Consider the following 23,097-nt stretch of genomic DNA (forward strand, 5'->3'; position numbering starts at 1 on the left):
TTGCAGAGTCACAAGGGATTTAAGAGGCAGGTGCCAGTCAAATGCTTGCGAATCATCCTGAGAATAATGTGACATCCAGGTGATGTTATTTGGGTACTTTGGTGGCTTGTATTCAAACGAGGTGAAGTCAACGAGAGCCGATTATTCATCTGCCTGTTTTGTATCCTAAAATGCTTAAGTGCCTCCAAAGAAGAAAAATTGCTGAGCCTCATGGTCGCTTATTAATACTTTCCCAGTATCCTCTAGGAGCTGGCTAGCTCATTCAGAGCTGGAATCCAGTGGTGTCTTCCTATCAGGGCACTGCTTCTGCCATCTCTAGAGTTAACTCTCCTACGAACATTCATTGTGACTCAGCAGCTTACTTTTCTGTGTTCCAGCTGTTGAGAACTTGCTTTCTGGGCTTGAACCGTATGACTGGTTCTATGACCTTGAAAATTGTGTCTTTCTCTTACTTTTCATTAAAATATGATTATGTCAGACAAAAAAGTAATAAAGAAAAAAATAGGGAATTATATCATCTCCACTCCTCCCTCCAACCCGTTCCATGTCCCTCTACCTCCTTGCAAATTCATATCCTCTTTTCAATTATTTTTGTTTTATATATACATATACATGGAAGTATATATATTTATATTATGTATAGTTGTGTAAGTATAACCAGCTGAATCCATTTGGTGCTATTTGTATGTATATGTTTTAGGGCTGGCTACTTGGTACTGGATAACCATTTGGGAAGGGGGCTCACCCCTGGAAAAGACTCTCCCTCTCCCAGCAGCAGCTGACTGCCTGTAGCTCTTCATTTAGAGGCGAAACCCTGTTAGGGTTTTCCCGTCAACATTGTCATATCTGTTGGGGTTTTCATTGTCGGAGTCTTATTTAAGCAGATGTCGTGTTGAGATTTCTCAGGTGCAGAGGTTGTGTTGTTGATAGCAGGGGATAGACACCCCGTTGGCAATTGTCCTCTGCATTTTGAATAGATGTAGCTTTTTGAAATGGTATCTGCTCCAAAAAGAAGATCCTTCGATAAGGGATAAGAGCTACAATTACCTATGGATATAATTTTTTTTTAATGGTAAGATGATTTATCTCTGGGCTTGAGATAGAACTTAAAAGCCATTTCTTGGAACACAGATCTGATACAAAATGTTTGTAGTGGTTTGCGGCCTCTTTCCCTGCTTGAATCCCTTCCTGTCCGGGGAGAGTTCACACCTCTTGAGACAGTTCATCCCTTTCTCGGGTAGCTCTTTCTAGCTAAGAAAACTGCACATCAACCCATGTGCTCTCTTCTTGCTGTGCCAAGTGTCTCCCATGCTGTAGTTGCACGGTTAACTCTCTTAGGCCTTCCTATAGGACTTCAGCTTATGGAATCTTTCCCAGTCTTGCCTTCTGATAATTTCATGTCGTGTTTGTCCTTATCTTGCCGTTTGAACTCAGGAGTTAGGCTGAGAACTTGCACTAACTTATGTACTCTGGGAAGGGGACCTCTGGGACATGGCTAAGGCCTATGGGGCAGGGTTATGAGCTCTCTTGCTCTGTCCAGCTTTGCCTTGGCTTTTATCTCTATTCCATTTGCTCTCCTGTGCCTGCGCATGTATATTGGTCCAGTTTTCATTGCTCTGATGAAGTATCTGAAGCTGGTAACATTATAAAGAAAGATGCTATGTTCTGGCTCGTAGTTCTTGAGGTCCAAGACCCAGAGTCTACATCTGGAGTGGCACTGATATAGAGTTGATACGTGTCACTAGATAGGGAAGGAGAGAGACAGGGAAAGGGAGAGAGAGATCTGGTGTCCCTCCTTCACTTGTAAAACCATAGAAATTCCATCATGGGGATTGTACCCTGACCTCACCTACTTCTAATTCAGCCATGGGGAACGCATTCTGAGCTCATCTACTCCTAAGGAATCCCCAAGGCCTCCGCCTCTAAATTGTTTCATTCTCTTAATGCCTCACAATGGTAATTAGATTTCAACGCGTGAGCCACTGTGGGACACTCATAAGCCACACGCAAACCATGGCAGCATGCCTGTGGCACCCTCTAGCCCACATCGCCATGGAACCGAGTCAGCTGGCCTTACTGCTGAATTACAAGTCCATGTTCCCAGAAGAGGCCTGACTCTATTCCTGTCTGGACTGTGTTGGTTCTGATACCTAGGGTTAGGTACTACTAGATCAGGGAAGGAAAGGAAGTGGGAACCAAGAACAGCCCATGCTTGAACTTTACAAATTTCACCTGCTTATAGGTCTGTATCATTACAGAGCCATGGATTGTAATAGGGTGGTAGTCTGTCTGTCCCATCCCCCTCCCTAGAACCTCACACATGATAGACAAGCCCTAGACCAATAAGCTGTGTTATAGCTATAGCTCCTGTGTGCTGTTATTTTTAGTAAAGAAATGAAGGGCTGAAAGTGGTGACCTTTAACCCCAGCATTCGGGAGGCAGAGGTAGTCAGACCTCTGTGAGCTCAAGGCCAGCCTGGTCTACATTGTGAGCTCCAGGCCAGCCAAGGCTATATAGTGAGACCCTTTCTTCGGTGGGGCAAGGGAGAGGAGGGAAGAAAAGAAGAAAAGAAAAAGAAAGAAGTTCATTTATGGAAGCCTGCTGGTTTCTGGTCATTAAACCATCTCTTAATTCTTTCTTTCCATCAGATGTTTGACTGACATTGGCTTCTAAATCATGGGACAATAGGAGTATTGTTCAGGCTTCGGTAATAAAAAGAACACTTGCTAAAATGGCGTACCTTTTCATGTATCCTCTATTTATGTATATATTGAAATAGCTCCTCCAGAGTAATTAAATCCTACTCAGCCTTTCTGAATTCTCTGTGAAAAGAAGATGTTCTTCTTAGCTTCCAAATTAATCGTGTTCAAAACATCTCTACGAGTCCTCGGAACACAGAAGCCCAGATCTAGGAGTGTGGAGAGCACATAGGTTGATTCCTAATTTCCTGATGTGTAAACAGTACCTTGTGATGTATGAAATCTGGTCCTTTAACTGTGGGGACAGTGGGATTTTTGTTTTATTGTTTATTTTATTTTGTTTTTTGTTTTTAGAGCCTCTGTTGTGCACCATGGCTCTATGTTATGACATTTCACTGAACTATCATCCAGGTTCTCACGATTCTGAAGAGAGAGAGGGAGAGAGATTAGCTATAAGATACAAAATCTTGTAGGTGCTACCTTAAAACAACAAGAACCCCTCCCTACGCCATCCCCCCCCCCCCAGCCCTTGTGTCTTCCTTTTGCTCTGCCCTTCCTGGTGTTCGATGCTGCATCTGGATAGACAGTGAAGTGAAGCAGGAGTTCTGCTTCTGTTTTCTGTTAACTTAGCACATCTATTTCAGGCACGGCCTGTCTCGTCAGTCTCTTGCATCCCAAATGAAAGGGGAAACTATTTTGGTGGTCTCTTTCACATTTTTAAAAACACATTTGCTCCATTCTTGGGTCCCTGTGCTTGCATTCGCTCATGACAACCTAGGCCTGTGTCCTGCCTTTTGGGGCCTCCTTTAACTTGATCTAGGAATTTCTGTCCAACAACAGTGGCATCTGCCAGTGGCCCCACAGACTGTCCCCGCCACACAGTCGTCACCCACATTCAGAGGCCTAGTTTGGTCTTATGCAAGTTCCCCGATGACCCTGCTCAGGTCATCTGTTTCCCCATCATGGTCTTGATCCCTTTGCTCATATTACCGCTCTCTTTGACTGGACTCTGAGAGCTTGGCCCAGTGTTTAGCTGAGGATCTCTGCATCTGCTTCCATCAGGTGCTGGATGAAGGTTCTATGGCGACAATTAAGGTGGTCATCAGTCTGATTACAGGGGAAGGTCAGTTCAGGTACCCTCTCCACGATTGCTTAGGTCATCCCTGTGGATTCCTTGGAATTTCCCTAGTGCCAGGTTTCTTGCTAGCCCCATAATGGCTCTCTTAATCAAGGTTATCTCTTTCCCTACTCTCCCTTGTGCACAGTTATTAGAAATCGAGAGACAGAAATTGAGGTTCGACCTGGAGGTCAGAAAAGCAAAACAGCCAGCCACTGGCCATTAACTCTACCTCAGACTGAAATGACAATCCTGCCTCCTGGAATCTCAGAATGAGACTGTGAGTGAGTGCTGTCTTCTCCTGTCTTATATTCCTCTCTAGTGCTGCGATTAAAGGCATGCAGGCAGTTTTTATAGCAAACTAGTATGTCTACTGGGATTAAAGGTGTGTGTCACAACTGCCTGGTCTGTAAGACTGATCAGTGCAGTTGTTTTACTCTCTGAACTTCAGGCAAGCTTTATTTATTAAAATACAAATGAAATATCACCACAGTCCCTCTCTATCCTTCCCCTATTTCGGTCATCCGGTTCCCTCATGTTCTTTTCTCCCCTCTCCCTCCCCTTCCACCTTCTCTTATACCCCTACCCATGCTTCCACTTTTCTCAGGAGGTCTTGTCTATTTCTCCTTCCCAGGGGAATCCATGCATGTCTCTTAGGGTTCTCCTCTTACCTAGCTTCTCTGGAACTATAGACTGTAGGCTGGTTATCCTTTGCTTTATGACTAATATCCACTTATGAGAGAGTACATACCATGTTTACCTTTCTGGGTCTGGGTTACCTCACTTGGGATGATTTTTTTCTAGTTCTGGACATTTTGCCTGCAAATTGTGTGCTTGAACTGGCTTTTTGGAGTCCATTCTTTTTAGAGGGATACCTTGCTCAGCCTAGATATAGTGGTCCTGCCTCAAAGTGATATGCCAGATTTTGTCGACTCCTCATAGGAAGCCTCACCCTCTCTGAGGAGTGGATGGGGCATGGGATGAGTGGAAGGTGGGGGAGCCAGAGGAAGGAAAGGAGCGGAAACTAAAAAAAAACTAACAAACGTTTAAGCAGGCCAAATCCTAGATTATCAACTAACTCACTAAGGAATTACATCAAAGGGAATTTAGCAAATTAGCAGCTGTGTTATTCAATTATCTACATTTCCAGGAAATGAACTCTCTATTTTGTTTCTCAGTCTTCCAACATATTTAGCAAATAAATGTCTGTGGCCCGTGTCACCTCAGGGAGCCTTGATGACATCAGAGGGCCTTGCTGGCCCAAGGAAAACTGGCCCTGCCTCTAGCTCCATACTGAAGCAAGAGAGCTGGTATAGACTCTCATAGGGAAGCTGGCTCTGTCCTCTCACCGGAGGACCAGTGACAAGCTCAGCTGCCACCCATGCAGTTGTGTTGGCTCATCCTAAGGTCTGACCCACCTAGGATCTGCTGGGGCTTGTGAAGGAAATGGTCCTGTGGAACAATACAGGGTCTGCAGGATCTCCACGACTCAGGGCAGGCCCGAGGGATATCCCAGAGGAATTCTGGTGAGGATCCAGAAAGCAGAGCCCTTGAACCAGACCAGTGACTCATTGCAATAAACATTTGCTAGTAAAGCTGACTAGACAAAAGGGTATATACTATGTGACACACCACTCCCAATGCCACCAGGATGAATGAAGAAGTGTTGGAGAGGTGGAAAGGGAAAGAAGGAGAAGTGAAGAGGATTTTTGTTTTGTTTTGTTTTTTGATTTGTTTGCTTGCTTGCTTTGTTTTAATTTTTTTTTTAAATTTTCTTTTAGAGGGAAGGACATGGAGGGGCCGAGAGGTGAGGGGAATTAGGGTGCACGATGTGGAAATTCCCGAAGAATCAATAAGGAAATTATGTTTAAAAACAAAACAAACAAAACCCAGTGGAGTCTGAATGCTTCTCCATTTTCTTCTCTCTTCAGAGACTTTCACAGTTAGTCAGCATGCTGCCTTAGCCAATCAGGCTTCTCTCCTTTAGGGATCCTGGTAATCACCTGAAAAGTGTCCTGAAGCGTCTAACTTGGCTTAGCATTCCCCCTTTGATTCTCAAAGCTCCCTGTCCCTTTGCGTCTTTTAGTATCCTTCCTGTTTTACCACTTCTCCATCAGCATCCAGTCCACAGGCACGGCTCCATCAGCAATGCTTCCAAGCCCTTCTTAGAGTCGACGTTGAGGCTTAGGCAAGCTGCCAGTGCTTTTAGCTGACTGCGACTTCCAGGATGTCTGATAGCTGTCTCGCCGTGGAAACCCCCCTGGTGCTAGTCAGTCTGCTTGGTAGCATGTTCTCCATTCTTTTTTCTCTCAGACCAAGTGGTCCATGGGGCGTTTCTAAGCTGATGTCATCGACTCCTTCTCCATCTTTCACTGTGTTTCGTGTCTTTCCAGTTGAGCGTGATGTTAGCATTCGTAAATGCGTTATTGCCACTTCTAATAACTCAGCCTGCCCAAAGTGATTATTTTTCTAGGACGAGTCCCAACTGTGGCTGCTACAGAGACCGAGGACTTAGTCTGTGTGAGGCCCAACACGGGGCATGCCATCCATCTTCATGGAGCTCTGCTTATGGCTAGGGTTCGGTTCTGAACGCCAGGGATTCTTTGCCTTCGTGTTTCCCACTTAGGATTCGTAGCACTACTTTTAGAGCTTGCTGCACTCAGCGTGACTCCAGGAAGTGTTTCGCCATCATTTTCTTCCTGTTGTAGAGAAATGATGTTGATGTGTTTTCACACTTTTGTATTTTTAGATTCATTCCCACAGAGCCCCTTAAAGAAAACTACTATTTACTATGTATGGAAAAAGCAGGTCCTAATAGTAAAGTATCCAAGTGGCTATCGTGATAGGAGCAAGATTATAAACACCTGAGAATTTCTGGATACCTTATATCAAAGCAGAAAATTTAGTAAACATTTAGTGTATATACAGGACTTCTCTACAGAGTGGTTTATGTTACCTCCCTGTATAAGAGCAACATAGCCAATAATACTTAAATGTACTTTTACTCCTGATCTAGCCTTGCTTCCTAAGTTAGGGGCGTCTATAAATCTATTATTCCCCCCTGTAATATTCATAATATGTGTGCACACGTGTGTACATTTCTCAGTAAGTATGTCATAGACTTATCAGTTTTCTGTTATTCTCCCTTGTAATATACATAATATGTGTGTACATTGCTCAGTAAGTATGTCTAAATTTATCAGGATTTTTTTTTTATATCAGAGGCACATTCCTCATATGGAAACTTCCCTGCGGGATGCATCGAAGAACGATAGGGGTTATGTTCTGATATGGAAATGAAATCCATCAGGGCTGTGTGGGCCTGGAGCCCCTTAACTGGAAACACTGGGTGGGAGTTTGAATTTGAGGACGAGATGGGGTCACGTTGAGCTGTGGAATGAATGAGTGGATGGCTACGTGTGTCCACCAGTGTTAGTGTTTTAGCGCTAAGGCAGACCTCATTGGTTTCCTAGTTATGCATTGACTCAGCTGCTCACTGCCTCTCTGGCCATGAGAGAAGTGGGTCTTTCTTATTTATATCACTTTGAGGAGAATTCTTTTCAAAGTAAAGCCTGATTGTATTATAAAATATCTATTTTAAAGCATGTAGCCATACTTTATATTATGGGGTTAGGTGTCTCTTTGTTACAAGTTTTTTGTTTGTTTTTTTTGTTTTTGTTTTGTTTTTTAGTAATTTAGAGAGGTTTAAAGGTAATGGGTTAGGATCACAGCTGTTTGAACAGGAAGGTAGTGAGAGGAGGCTAATGATGTGGAAAAGCTTTTCAGCTCTTGTATGAGTCCTTTTGGGTGGCATTCCACAGTGTTCCAGAATGTACTGGATGAAGAACCTAGTTAGAGCAAGCAGTTGATCTGATCCAGCAAGTAGAGCCTGTTATGGAAGTTTCCCAAACCTTGATGACCTATTGAGGAGGGCAGGGGAGCTGTGAGTTCAGGCAGAAATGCCAGTCATGACTGCAAGCCCAGGAACAGGACTCAGCATCTGGAAGAAACTTGGCCCGGTACAGGGAAGGGTTGGTGAGCACGCTTGCTCCACAGGCAGAAGCTTGAGGACGTCTGGCAAGCAGGTGAAGTTGCTCCTGGGCACAAAAGTGAAGCTTTACAGACAGGCCAGGCAAGAGCCAAGGTGGTTTGCCAGGTGGACTGTCACTTCCGGGTACCACAGCGTCAATCGGACTACGCTCAGCATTTCTTAAGTCCAAATGGCTGTTAAGTTAAATTGGGTACGGGAAAGATGATGGGAGTGGTGCCCCCAATGCTTCTGTGGGTTAATCTCAAGAGGAAAGAGAGAAACTTTTCCAGAAGTGGACACTGAACTGCAGACAGCAGCAAATGTCCACAGTGCAGAGCCTGAGCTGTACACGGTCCAGCTATGACTGTATTGTATTGGTGTGCACAGCCTGAGCTGTGCATGGTCCAGCTGTGACTGTATTGTATTGGTGTGCACAGCCTGAGCTGTGCACGGTCCAGCTATGACTGTATTGTATTGGTGTGCACAGCCTGAGCTGTGCACGGTCCAGCTGTGACTGTATTGTATTGGTGTGCACAGCCTGAGCTGTGCACGGTCCAGCTATGACTGTATTGTATTGGTGCGCACAGCCTGAGCTGTGCACGGTCCAGCTATGACTGTATTGTATTGGTGTGCACAGCCTGAGCTGTGCACGGTCCAGCTATGACTGTATTGTATTGGTGTGCACAGCCTGAGCTGTGCACGGTCCAGCTGTGACTGTATTGTATTGGTGTGCACAGCCTGAGCTGTGCACGGTCCAGCTGTGACTGTATTGTATTGGTGTGCACAGCCTGAGCTGTGCACGGTCCAGCTTTGATTGTATTGTATTGGTGTGCACAGCCTGAGCTGTGCATGGTCCAGCTATGACTGTATTGTATTGGTGTGCACAGCCTGAGCTGTGCATGGTCCAGCAATGATTGTATTGTATTGGTGTGCACAGCCTGAGCTGTGCACGGTCCAGCAATGATTGTATTGTATTGGTGTGCACAGCCTGAGCTGTGCATGGTCCAGCAATGATTGTATTGTATTGGTGTGCACAGCCTGAGCTGTGTACGGTCCAGCAATGATTGTACTGTATTGATGCAATTGAAATTTTCTTTCCCCCAGCCATGCAGTTCAGGTCTGGAGACCTGAAGTTTAATTTCCATACTTGGGCAGGTGCTTCATTGCTTTTATGCCTTGCTTCAAAGTATAGTATGAGAACCCAAGCTGCCAAGTGCCCAGCTTACTGATCCAGAGTTAAGGCCTGCCTTCTGTCCTCCCTCTCTGACCAGCTACTGAGCTCCCAATTGAACATTTGAAATGACCCTTCACTAGGACAACGCAGAATGCGAGGTTTCAAACCTCCTTTGTAGCTGCAGTAACTGTCTCCATGTGTATAGAGAGCATGAAAACACCTAAATTGTTCCTCCACAGATTTCTTTGACACTAAACCCACACCAGAGCTTGAGGAGAAAAAGGAGTGTGTGCGCGCACACTCAAGCGCACACCCAAATATAATTATTTTATAATTATTTGCTCAAATAACAATACACACGCACACATATATCCATTGAAAAGGGCAGTATCACCTATCTTTAATTGCACCTTTAAAGTCACCAGCTACTTGTTCAGTTTGTATTTTTTTATTAGCTTTTGACTGCTGCAAGCATGATTGTTTATTTAATGGCCTCAATCTAGGTCAAGAATCTTGAGCAAACAATATGGTCTCTTTAAGGACTGATATTGGAAAACATTGAGAAAAAGATAATTGGACTCTGCTTAGCATGTTTAGGAGATAATACAATAGACATTTTGAGTCCTGCCGTGGTCTTACTTCTAATTGAAATCAAGTTGAGTCTGCACAGTCATAATGGCGCTCTAGCCATATTATGAGGCAACAGAAGAATTTTGTAGCTTGTACCGTTCTCCCTCTTACCTTCTCAGCCCTGCGTTTCATTCCACATCCCCTACACAGAGGATAGTTTGGAGGAAAACGTATTTATTTAATATCAACTTATAGAATTGCATGAAAAAAATGCATTATTTTGCTGCCAGAATTAGTTCACACTGGGCATACCCCTGATTAACTAGTATTCATTCTTACTTTTGCCATTAATAGTTTTTTTCCTATCTCAAATGTTTCGAATGAAAAATTACCTTTTTTAATCTCCAGGGAGACCAGAATGCAGGAAGAGATTGAGTGACGAGTATCGGTCTTCATTATGACACAATGCCATCCTCACGGTAATGGTTTATGGCTGAGGAAGTAATACCTTGGCAATAAATTGCTTTGTTGTACAGAAATGTCCAGAGCAGATTCGGAATGCAGATCTGAAAGGCTTCCCATCCCTGAATCCACCTTCAAGATAAGATAAGATAAGATAAGATGGGAATGGCTAGAATGTTTCCCTGTGTGTGAAGAACCAGATCTTGCCCCAAGTGTATCACAATTGTGTCATCTCATACAATCCCCACTAAACCCTGTGATAAAGTAGAAGCTGTGGGTTAGCATTTTATTTCACTTGGTATATCCAGAGTATTTAAAGTTTAACAGAAAGTCACAATAAAAGATTATAGATACAATATTCTTAACAGATACAATACAATTGTTTTTTAACCCCTACATCTCTCTCAGATCTCAGGCTTTTGCTTCGCATACATCCGGCGGCAGGTGTGTCTAACACTGTACAGTGGTGGGAAGACAATGGGAGACACAGGCTACAGGGGCTGTTGTCTATGTTCTTTCCCCATCAGCTGGCACAAGCTGAACCCAGACCTCATTGTCTTTCCCCTGTGTTATCACATGGTCTCCCAACAGCCTTTCTCCTTGGATTCCCACTGGATTAAGAACATAAATTCAAGTTGCTCCTTGAGTCTCTGGGCCTGGTCCTGCTTTTCTTCTTGATTCATGGTCAAGATTCAATATGGCAGGTCCTGGTGCCCCTTTCTTCCCCCAGGTCCTCATTGCTGCCCCTCCACTCCTCGGTTGAGTCAATGTTATCCCTTATCTTTTCTTGCTGTCACTGGAGACCTCAATTCAGCTTCTCTGGAGAGGCCTTCTTTGACCTGTGTGAAGCATCACCCTTCCTGGACAAAGCACTGATGTCTGCAGAAACTATAACCACAGTGAGAATAGAAAGCTTTAATGGGCTTTCACTCCCCGCTAGCCATTTCCTTTGTCTCCCTTAGAGTGACCTGTAATTATCTTCCTCTACTCTAGAAAATAAATCCCAAAGAGGGAATCTTATCTTCTGCTGTTTCTGTATTGGGTTTTTTTAAATGTCTTCCAATAGACATAAGTATGCTGACTGAGCAAATGATGATATTAATTTTGCCGATTGGAATGTGACATTTGTGATGAGGATTGGAAAAGTTCAAGCCTTTTACATGAATAACCTTTGAGCCTTTCTGTCCTTGGTTGCATCATGCTTTGTGGCATGAAAGAACGTGCTGGGTCTGGGCAGAGGGAGGAGGAAAGCTAAGGTCTACCTACTTGGTAACCTAGCAGTAACTGCTCAGAAGAAACCAGGTGACTACTGGCAAGAGCTAATGGTTGCTGTGTTGTCTCTTCAAATAGAGAACTTTGGCAACAGAGGCAAGTGAGCATTTGCCTTCTGGCTGAATGATGACTACAGGTTAGGTCAACTGGTTTTGCAAACATCTTCATAAAAACTTGTTTCTGTAATGTCCTTGTTCTTGTAAATACACGAGCTGTTGACTTTCTGCTTTTGCCCGGAAGACCCTGACTTCTTTCAGGGTCCAGAAGACACTGAGTGCTCTAGAACTAGACAAGAGCATAAGGGTATCAGCCCGGCTCCCTCCTTTAGCAAAAACAAGACATAACCGGGGAGGCTCTCTCTGCAGTGACGGATGTCGTTGGTAGAGGAACCAGTACTGGCCCCGCAGCCTGTGTACGGTTTTAGTCATTGGCACGGCTGAGAAAGGGGAGCATGTGTTCACTTCACAGAGGTAACTAAGGTACTGCCCCACCTCCAGCCTTCATTGGTTGATAATAGAAATTATTGCTGAAGGCTGAAATGGTTGCCTTCAGCATGTGACTTCTGTATTCTTGTATGCAAACGCCAGGTACTGTCTCATTAATGGTGAGTATTAGGTGACTATTTACTTCCCTCTGGTGCTATTTTAGGTTCTTCAGAACTCTGTACACACCCTTTGGTCATAGTATAACTAAAAAAAGACATCTGCCTGATGAATCTTTAATATCATGTATACTGAGGGCATCCTAAGAAATTTTGTCATTAGTTGAAATGATGATATTATTCAGAAAACAAAATTTTTTCTGATGAGATTAGATACAAACCAGGTAGGATTTTTACTTAATTAAAACCTTTAATATAGCTAGAATTCTGAATTATTGAATCACTATATTCCTTGTCATTTAAAAAAATTAAAAGGTATGTTATTCAGCTTTCTGTTGCTGGAACAAAGAATTTGAGATAATGGACTTATAAGGAATAAGGTTATCTAGGCTTGTGTCTTATATTTTTCAGCCCAGGATTGCTGAGACCCATCACTTCAGTCCCACAGCAAAACAATGCATTTTGGTCAAAGAAATGCTGGTAGATTTGTCAAGAAATGCTATCAGGAATCCATATCTTATTATAGATATGAAGAAGAGAAGAGAAGGAGGAGGTGGGGAGGAAGAGGAGGAGGAAGAGGAGGAGACAGGGAGGAGGAGGAGACAGGGAGGAGGAGGAGGAAGGGAGGAAGAAGAGGAAGGGAGGAAGAGGAGGAGACAGAGAAGAGGAGGAAGGGGGAGGAGGAGGAGGAGGAAGGGAAGAAGAGGAGGAAGAGGAGGAGACAGGGAGGAGGAGGAGGAGAGAAAAGGAGAGAGAGGAAGTGCAAAGCAAGCCAGGTAGTAATGTCCCTTTCAGAGGTACATCCTTAATTACCTAGCTGTTTCCCCTCAGGCCTTAAGTCCTTCCCCCCCTAAGAGTTTTAACTGCCTCCCAGTAGTGTCACAGGATAATAACCAAGCATTTGACAGCAGGGCTTTGAGGGACATTTAAAATCTCAACCACCAGTGACAGCTCTACCAGAATTCTGGAAAACTGGTTTGACTCTGATGGCCTTAAGAAGCTACAAACCTTGGCAAGTACAATGTCAAAGGAGGCTCTTTCTGGAGCTACTATTAAAGTAGTAATAGTAATGCTGTAGTAAAGGAGGACCACGGCTTGCCAGTTTGCTTTGTAGAAATTTTCATGTAACCAGATAGGTAGGGAAGCGCTTTCCAGACCCCACCCCTACTGCGGAGGAAGAAACAATTAGTTTTGAAGGTGCCCATGCTCCCTTGGATGGCTCCACCCTCATGCGCATATGACAATGCTCATTGGACTTGGTGTGTTACGAGGATCAGGGTGAAGCGGGAGGGAAATCACTATGGAAGGAATATAGAGGCAAATAAGAGGTAGATATGTCATTGTATACCTATATAAAATTCTCAAAAGTAATTGGTTTTGTTTTTAAGAAACTAATTATATTAGTAGTTGTCAAGTGTCTAGCTGAGCACCTAGGACCTGGGAATGAATACCTGAGTGATTCTAGAAACTCCAAAATATGCTGAAAAAGTGTGTCTCTGCAGCACTGTGTTTGCTACACTGGTAGGCAAAGCTATAAATAGGAGCAAAATTAAATCCTTTTTGCAGCAAGAACTCACTGTTCAATATGAGATTTTGTGTGTGTGTGTGTGTGTGTGTGTGTGTGAAGGAATATGGTACTGGAGGCAGTTCAAAACAGTGATGGTATTGATACTGAGGCTGGCGTCTAAAAATAAAACATTGGTCCTATAAAAGCATTAGAAAGAGTAGTATGCAGCTACAGTTATGCTCGTGTTTGACAGCCGTGATGATGCACCTCCAGGAACTTTGGGGGAAATATGCATATGAGCATCCCCTCTCTCGCTTTCTCTCGCTTTCTCTCCCTCGCTCCTTTTCCCCTCAACATATGACAGGAGCAGAGTCATCTGCTAGGAATGTATTGGTTCCTAGACTTTGGTTTGAATTCCACCAAAAGATTAGATGGCAGTTTGGATTTGGAGAAGGTGGCCAGTCGGGGCTGGGTGAGTTGAGTTACACACTGGCAGCTCTGTGCAGGAAAACTGGTAAGCAACAGACCCGCCGTATCATAGTCCCGTTTTCAGAGTCTTCAACAGACTGGAGACTGCCCTTTGTGGGATTAAGTACATCAGGTGGTGTGAGCCCAAGGTGTGGATTCCTGTTTCATCCATTCACCAGTGGCTGAGTTGCGTTCTCACGAAATACATGGTGACTCACTTGACTTTCCAGATAGGCCAGCTTAGGCGAATCAGCTCAGCTGTGAGGTTTCTGTTAGTCTAGAAACAGTGCTATAGGAACCGTGGTTCAGTGATTCTACAGTGTTAAAATATACTAGCATCCCTCACCACCTGCCTGCAGTCCTAAGGGTTGCTATGAATTTTAATACCTTTACAGGAGGCAGGTGACTCTACGGAATATGTTACTTGTTCAGCATTCTTCTGTTGGGGCATTAGTTCCTCCAGTCCCTCTGACACTGTCTCACATCATAAATTGATTAACAAGTTTGCATTTATGCATCTTAAAAATTTGGGGAGCTTGCAGGGACTTGTAAAAAGAGATCTGTTCTCAACATACTGCTGATGGGGCTTCGCTCTCCTGTGAACTCATCAGACAACTTGTGAGAATCCAGTGGAATCTTCAGGAAACCTTCCATGTAGCAAGGGGAGCAGATGAGCTCACAATTGCACTACCAGGAAGGAGTTGCCACTCTGAGACACTGTGACCGCCTTCCCTTCTCTGAGACCTGTCTTCTGAATTCATCCACCCCAGCCCATTCTTCAAGCACCATAGATTAGTTTATCATATCCTTGGTAAATATCAAGCATTTTAATTTTTAGTTTTTTGAGACAGGATTTCTCTATGTAGTCCTTGCTGTCCTGGAACTCGCTCTGTAGACTAGGCTGGCCTCAAACTCACAGAGATCTGCCTGCCTCTTCCTTCTGAGTGCTGGGATTAAAGGTGTGTGCCACCACCACCCAGCTAATATCAAGCATTTTATAAGCATTATGTACAGCCTCTGTCATCTTATACTCATTATTGCGGGAGATGGACATGCAATATTTCTGTCTTGCAAATTAGGATACTAATGAGAATAAATGCCTAATATGTCTTATTGTTTGCCTTGACATTTATCAGATATATGTTCAATGAGATTTTGGTTTCCAAGTTCAATCAAGACCTTCTCGGTACTAACCTGGAGATGACAGGTGACTGAGGAGGTCCCAGAAACAGTAAACCAATACTTTAGGGTAGATTTCCATTGATTGCATGAGTGCTGTGTTCCCTCGTGCAATTTTATAGCAGGGAAAACTGCCAAGAATGCTAGGGAGTGTGATAGCCATGCATTTCTCTCTAATGCTAGAGAGTGTGATAGGGGTGCATTTCTCTCTGATGCTAGAGAGTGTGATCGGGATGCGTTTCTCTCTGATGCTAGAGAGTGTGATAGCCATGCATTTCTTTCTGATGCTAGAGAGTGTGATAGCCTTGCATTTCTCTGATGCTAGAGAGTGTGATAGCCTTGCATTTCTCTCTGATGCTAGAGAGTGTGATAGCCTTGCATTTCTCTCTGATGCTAAAGAGTGATAGCAATGTGTTTCTCTCTGATGCTAGAGAGTGTGATCGGGATACATTTCTCTCTGATGCTAGAGAGTGTGATAGCCTTGCATTTCTCTCTGATGCTAGAGAGTGTGACAGCCATGCCTTTCTCTCTAATGCTAGAGAGTGTGATAGCCATGCCTTTCTCTCTGATGCTAGAGAGTGTGATAGGGATGCGTTTCTCTCTGATGCTAGAGAGTGTGATAGTCATGCATTTCTCTCTCCAACCCAGTTTCAACGTCATCATGGTTTCAGTGATTTGAGAAGGCCTGGCTGACCAGGAGAGCTAAATGAGAACTCATCCCAAAACAGCAGCTTCAAACTTCTTCCTCTTCCTGTAAAGGTGGCAGACTCCTAAGGAAATTTAGGAGTCTGGACAGGTAGATTGATAACTTCTAATAAGTTTAATGGCTTAAATGAACACATGTAACATTTGTAACATAAGGGCCGTCTTGTTGGGGTTTCTGTCCCTCCCAGTACCCCACAGCCGGCAAGCCCCAAAGAAAATCACACACAGAACTCCATAAGATTATAAACTGATTGGCCCATTAGCTCAGGCTTCTTGTTAACTCTTGTAGTTTATATTAACCCATTATTCTGATCTATGTTAGCCATATGGCTTGGTACCTTTTTCAGCTGTCGGCTCACATGTTGTTTCTTCAGTGATCTGGACAGGAATGGTAGAGGGAGCTTCCTGCTTCCCAGAATTCTCCTGTTCTCATTGCATCACCTCTACTTCCTGTCTGGTTTTCCCACCTATACTTCCTGCCTGGCCAATCAGCATTTATTTAAAATATGATTGACCAATTACAGACAATTCTCTTGTACCAAACACATCACTAATAAGCAAGCCCCCTGGGTTACCAAACTACTCCTAATTGACATCATTTCATTTTGTTCCCTTTTTCAGGGGGGTCAGGGTTCGAGACAGGGTTTCTCTGTAGCTTTGGAGCCTGTCCTGGAACTAGCTCTTGTAGACCGAGCTGGTTTTGAACTGACAGAGATCTGCCTGCCTCTGCCTCCTGAGAGCTGGGGTTAAAGGCATGCGCCACCACCGCCCGGCTATCATTTCTCTTCTAAAAGCAGAGATGAAACTGTGTGTGGAAAGGAACCTGGTATCTCCATGCCATCTTAATTTTGACCTCGCTAGGGTGGAGATGCAGGATGCTTCCCTCTTGGATCGCCTTTATTACCACTGTACCCCCAGGCTCATCATGAGACCTTCATGACTGATGATAGATCACATAGACTGGTTATCCTAGGGTCCAGGAGACGAGGCAAGAGGATCAGAAGCTCAAGGTCATCCTCTGAGAAACACCAAGTTCAAGACCAGATGACATGAGACCCTGCCTTGAAGAAAATAACACAAATATGTACTTAGAAGCCAGCTGTGGGGTGTACATGGAACAGCTATCAAAGTTCATGAGGAGAATGGCATGCGGGTTCTTTTCCTCGATCAATCGCTCCCTTATTATCTATTATATTAGATATAATATAATGTCAGGGTCTCCCATTTGATCTCAGAGCTTGACAATTCAGCCTGACTAGCTTGTTAGCTGGCTCGTGGACTCTCTTGTCTCTACCTCCTGCATGCTGGGATTACAGGTGTACTGCCACGCCCATTCTGCATTTATTTGATTTCTAAACTCGGGTCCTCACCCTTGCACAGTGATTTGTTTCGCCAACTGACCCATGCCCCAATCCCTCTGTGAGATTAGGATAATGCAAAAGCAGAGGGTGAAGCTTGTGTCGCATCTGAAATATGATGTCGCAATAGACCGTGACTGTTGGGCAAAACTGACCTTTCTATAGAACTGAAAGAATAGGTGTGATTGAGCATAGCTTGGAGCTGTGACCTTCGGGATGCTGGGGTGGACTGTAACTCTGATCCTGGAAAGCTCTTAGTGGCTCCCTGCCAGGCAGAGACTAGACTTCAGACTGCTTTCTCAGCACGGAGAACCCTCTTTGAGCTGGCCTGAGTGCTTCCTCAGCATGACGTCCAGTCCACCCCTACCCTGCCCATCTCAGTCGGGGCTGCTTCCCCTTCTTAGCATTTCACTGTGTCTCCTACCATATCTGTGCCTCACAGGCAAGCTTGTCTGTACCGTTTGTCTGACCTAGCTCTTGTTATCAGTATCTTTATCAGTAGGTGGAGGAGTTTTCTCTTGCCTTCCAAATGGGGCAGTGGCGACAACCACTCCTTTGTCATTTGGGGTGTATTTATTGGGCAAACATTTGTTGAGTGCCTGCTGTTTGTGGAGAAGATGAATAGCTCACCGTCTACAGCCCCAGGCGGCTCCTGTTCTGGTAGGGGGCGCCTGACTGGTAACCAGAGAGCCGGAAAGCCTCTTGGTAAGAGTGCTGTGGGGGAGGAGTTGGCCCCAGTGGCTGTGAGCCCAGAGCGGCTTCCCTGGCTTCAGCACTGCAGAACCCTTCAGAAGGCCACATGTCAGCAGGTTGCATGGGAAGAGCTGGCACCGAAAGGTGGAAAGTGAAGATAAATGGATTTTTGTAGAATGTTATTGTTGTCCTTCACTGCAGGGGAAGAAGGCTTTAACTTAATTCACTGCTGTTTGTTTGCTTGCTTAATTTTGCTATGGTGCCAGGGATCGGGCTCAAGGTCTTGGCAGTAGCCCCTTCATTCCCCACCTTCTGGGTTTCTCTAGGAAATAACAATGAGCCCTTTAAACATTCTCCTGTTCTGTCAGTTCTATGACCTATATTTTTTGAGGGGGGGTGTGTTGTCAGTCTTGCAGCAAGGGGCGTCTTAGGAGACGTTGATTGCATTTGTTGCATGACCATGGGCAGTTTAACAGTTGTGTGATGGTCTTGAGAATGAAGTTAGAAATCTTGCTTCTGATTGGAAGAATGATGAGATGAGTGTAGAGGGATCACTGACGATTGCCTACTTAAACCTTAATATTAAACTTTTTCTATTTTCATCCAAAAAGAAAAAAAGACCCCAAAATATCCAATATGATGTTTAAATTTTAAAATATATATTTTAGAATACTGTGTTTGAATTTTACCTAAGCTGTCACTTAAACTAGTCCAAAATTATTGACCTTGGGGTATCTTTTTATAAAATGGAAGAGACTAAGACATTCATTTAGAATGGATGAATAAATCTTATTGGTTTTGAAATGTATCATTTTAAAATAAGTATTAAATGGCACTCTTAACAAAATAATTATATGGGTTTTACTTTTTGTTATAAAAGGAATACCGCCGTTGGGGGGAAGCATGTGCTCTTGTCAGACTTGACATTGGAGAATTGATTTGAAATATAGGTCTGGTCTGAAGAAGGGTATTAAAATAAAACACTTCTTTTTGTTTGTTTGTTTGTTTTTTGAGACTGGGTTTCTCTGTGTAGTCCTGACTGTTCTGGAACTCACTCTGTAAACCAGCCTGGCCTTAAACTCAGAGATTTGCCTGCCTCTGCTTCCCAAGTGCTGGTATTAAATGCATTCACCACCTCTGCCCGAATATCGAAACATTCCTTGTCCGCTAAGAAGCATGTTTCTTTCAGGTTACGAGAAGACAGATGATGTTTCAGAGAAGACCTCGCTGGCTGATCAGGAGGAAGTAAGAACCATATTCATCAACCAGCCTCAGCTGACAAAATTCTGCAACAATCACGTCAGGTAGGACGGGCTGGGGGTAGGCATGGGAGGACAGGATGGTAGAGCAGGATGGGTGGGAAGAAAATCCTGCCAAGTATGGTAGCACACATCTTGACTCCCAGTACTCTGGAGGCAGAGACACATGGATCTCTGTGAGTTCACAGCCAGCCTGGTCTACAGAGTGAGTTCCAGGACAGCCAGGGCTACGCAGAGAAAGAAACCCTGTTTCAGAGGGGTTTGGTGAGGTGAGTTACCAGGAGCTCTCAGCCCAGGTAGGACGTTCTGCTATTCTACTGCCTTCCCTCCAGGAAAGAAACGCAGGCCGTGGCATGACTCATGGTAGAGTGCTTTTGTCTAGCATTTATAAAGCTCTGAGGTCAATTACCAGCCTCTCAAACAAAAGAAAGGAAAAGGATAAGATCAAAAGCCCCTGGATGTAGGAAGGAGCAGAAGGGGCAAGCACCCATACTCCAGGAACGATGACTAATCAAAGCTGCCCATGGGCGGGTTGTCTTTTCCCTAAACCTGTTAATGTAGCAGTGTATTATTTTTCCGTGCCAAGTTTTAACAGCTTAGGAGCAATTCTTGCAATTCTATACCAAGAACTTTTGGAGGTTTGGTTTGTTTGTTTTAGCTAGAGTCTTAAAGTATGGGTTTGGATAGTTGTAATATAGCATGCGCAATACAGCATGCTTCGAGAATGCCTTCCTTACCGCAAACCATAGGGTTTCAGTTTCAATAGTCATGAAACAATTCCACATAAACTATAGGTTCTAAGTAGCTTTGGACCACATAAACACCCCAAGTGCTGCCTGGTTGTCTCCAGGGGCAGGTTTACCATATTTGAGATGTACCCATTTACAGGATTACAGATCCTCTCGATGTATCTCTGTTGAAGTGTATGGCATGGGTTTTTAATCTCCCCCTATTTATTAGCAAAAGGAAAGAAGATCTAGATGTCACCAAGACCAATGTGTTCTTGACTTATTGACTCTGGGCAGTGCGGAGTCCTCGCCATGTTCCTAGCATGGTCATAGAGACAGCACAGGAAAAACAGAAAAAGCTGTTGGCCTGGTTATCTAGGAAGCTGTGTCCACTGTCTGCCCTGTCAAAGGCCGATGTTTCTGTTGATATGATGTGCAGTGTCTTATCTAAAATTGTCCTTCCTTACAAGCTACTCCTGGTACTGTTCAGCATGATAACTGACCAGGGAAGACAAGTGATATTCTAGACAAACAAAGCCTGTGGGATTCAGCTTTGGCTGTTTAGCCCGTTCCTTTCCCTCTTTTGCATGTACATTAACAATCCTCGCTATAGTTTCCAAATTTGAAACTGTGAACAACTGCTGTCCTCTGGTTGCTCCTGCGCTGGGAGCAGAACTCTGAAAACACGGGTGCTAATTGCAGAGGAGCTAAGCTCTATGCGTCTTTGTGGTTTTGCTTTCTAGTACTGCAAAATACAACGTGATCACATTCCTGCCAAGATTCCTCTACTCTCAGTTCAGAAGAGCGGCGAATTCGTTCTTCCTCTTTATTGCCCTGCTCCAGGTAAAGTTCCATCCATCTTCAAACCTCTGTTCAAAGCCAGTGTGCAGGAAGGAGGAAAGGCTTTGTTAAATCCTCCACCAATACCCTGAGGCTTGTAGAAAAGCTGAGCTATGAGCTGGCCATAGTGCATAGTCCCTGCTGCTGGTGCTGCTACATGCCCACAGTATCAGGCTCTTCCCCCCTCAGAGCCTTGGGTTCATGCTTATTCGGATATTTGATATGATCTATAAATTCAGTGTCATCAAGTGTTCGTTGTCGGTATTGAAGGGAATAGAGACTTTCTCCCCAAATTGTCCAGTTGGTTATATTTCAGTAAAAGTATTAATACTGAATGACTCACTATAAAAATTATCACTTACAAAATAGCTTTTAAGGTTAGCTGTTATAAACGTCTTAAGAAGAAAAACTGCATCAAAAATAGCAAATGTTGGGCTGGAGAGATGGCTCAGAGGTTAAGAGCATTGCCTGCTCTTCCCAAGGTCCTGAGTTCAATTCCCAGCAACCACATGGTGGCTCACAACCATCTGTAATAGGGTCTGGTGCCCTCTTCTGGCCTGCAGGCACACACACAGACAGAATATTGTATACATAATAAATAAATAAATATTTTTAAAAAATAGCAAATGTTCATTGTTAGCAAACGGAGTTGAAAATGCAGCAAAGCACAAAGAAAAATTAAACCAATCATTACAGCACCAGGGGTAACTGCTCTTGAAATTGGGGTATCGTCCTCTGGTCCTCTTTCCGGCCCCCAGCATTATTTTCTGATTTAGATAACAAAAAGGGATAATGAAATAAGCATTATTTTATAACCTGATTTATTCATGTTAGATGTGTAGACATTTCTGCAAATACTTATTGTGTTTCTAAGTCATCATTTTGATGGCAATGTGTTGTATTATGGACTTTGCCTTTTTTTTTTTTTTTGGTCTTACACTGTGTTAACGTGATGTACTGTATGTTTATAATCAAGCAAATTAACGTGTTCTGCAGATTCTTCACCCAGTACTAGTAAGATCAGCGAGGAATGTTTGAGAAGACCTTGTGATTTTGTTCTTTTAGGTATTTGATAGCCATTCTGATTCTCACTGCAGTTATCTTACCTTTTTTCCTATTCAGCAAATACCCGATGTGTCACCAACAGGGCGTTACACAACACTGGTTCCTCTCTTATTTATTTTAGCTGTGGCAGCTATCAAAGAGATAATAGAAGATATTGTAAGTATTCAATTTTTCATATGTAAACTGCCTCAAATGTATATTAATTTTATTTTCTTAGGCTACTTAATTTGCAGTATAGGCCCTTTAAAATGCCCATTCAAGTTAAAAATGAATAGAATTGGAAGTCATTTCTAACAGATTAATATCAAGAAATTCTTGATACAGTGTTCTCTTCAGTTTATAATTTATTATAAAAGAAACTGAAACTAAATATAGTTATTGGCTTGAAGATAAAATTGTATTTGAACAGTTTCCAATTAATTGAAATAATCTCCAAATTAAATATAAAAGATTTTTATTTGTACTTTTTATTTTTAAAGTTAAATATTGTGGTTTTTACCTTGTTAGATGCCTCAGTTTCTTCTCATTCTACTTTAGTATTCTGAGTTTCCTTTCCATTTATCTTGTCTTATTGAAAGAAAGTAGCAGTAAGTTTGTTATTTTTAGCTTCCATGGTAGGAAAGAGGAAGTCAGTTTCCCTTTGTAAAATAAATTCCCCCAAATAACTTTAGACCTTTTCTGTATCCTGTTTTAGCTGTCTTATCTGATAGAGCCAACGTTGTGTTTTACACAGTGGGTTGTTTAGGATTCCAGTTGTTATACAGTACTTCTTTGCATGTCTAAAAATGACCTCCCATTGGGCTTTAGAAGAGTCAGATTGGGTGAAGGAGGCTGAGGAAGTCTTTATAAACACACAGCCTCACATTTCACCAATAGTAGCATTGCTTCTGCAACATGACTTTATTAATATTATTAAAAAGAGAAAAAACATAGACTCACGTGGCCTGCAAGAATTGAAGTGATTGGGCATTGCATTGGTGGTCTCAAGGCTCTAAGAAGCTAACAGTAGATGCTGAGGATACATAACTCTGTGTGTGTGTGTGTGTGTGTGTGTGTGTGTGTGTGTGTGTGTGTGTGTGTAAGACACAGTGGTGCTCTTGATTGGTGATATACTGCTTGGGCCCACACGCAGGGAGATTGAAGGAATTCTCTTTACTTCGTGTGTTCCGCTGACTTTCATTAAGCTGTGGCTGTTTTGGGAAGCCCTGGGGACTGGTCCTCACCAAAACTTGACTCTTTCTTTTTGCTCTTTTCTTTCTTTAACTTGATTTTCTTCTGGAACACGTGTGATTCATTGGGCATTGTGCTATTGGCTTTGGGTTTGCTTGTTTGTTTTTCGCTTGATGCCTTCAACAGTTCTCCATCTAAAG

The 23,097-nt window shown here is 43.4% G+C and overlaps 1 protein-coding gene across 8 annotated transcripts in view; it reads left to right on the forward strand.

The window, feature by feature from the left end:
- The window catches only part of Atp8a1 (ATPase phospholipid transporting 8A1), a 216,597-nt gene that overhangs the window by 14,999 nt on the left and 178,501 nt on the right, over positions 1 to 23,097 (forward strand). For 2 of the 8 annotated variants that reach the window (XM_087908979.1, XM_087908984.1), the window contains exons 2-4: positions 19,025 to 19,139; positions 20,566 to 20,665; positions 21,785 to 21,883. In XM_087908979.1, the coding sequence (XP_087765105.1) occupies positions 19,025 to 19,139; positions 20,566 to 20,665; positions 21,785 to 21,883 (314 nt within the window). Of the gene's footprint in view, positions 1 to 17,672; positions 17,848 to 19,024; positions 19,140 to 20,565; positions 20,666 to 21,784; positions 21,884 to 23,097 lie in introns of those variants that run through there. The other 6 variants (XM_087908982.1, XM_087908983.1, XM_087908978.1 and 3 more) reach the window with 5 other exon arrangements.

Source organism: Myodes glareolus, chromosome 8 (genome assembly GCF_982192425.1).
Source record: "Myodes glareolus chromosome 8, mMyoGla1.1, whole genome shotgun sequence".
Classification (NCBI taxonomy): domain Eukaryota; kingdom Metazoa; phylum Chordata; class Mammalia; order Rodentia; family Cricetidae; genus Myodes; species Myodes glareolus.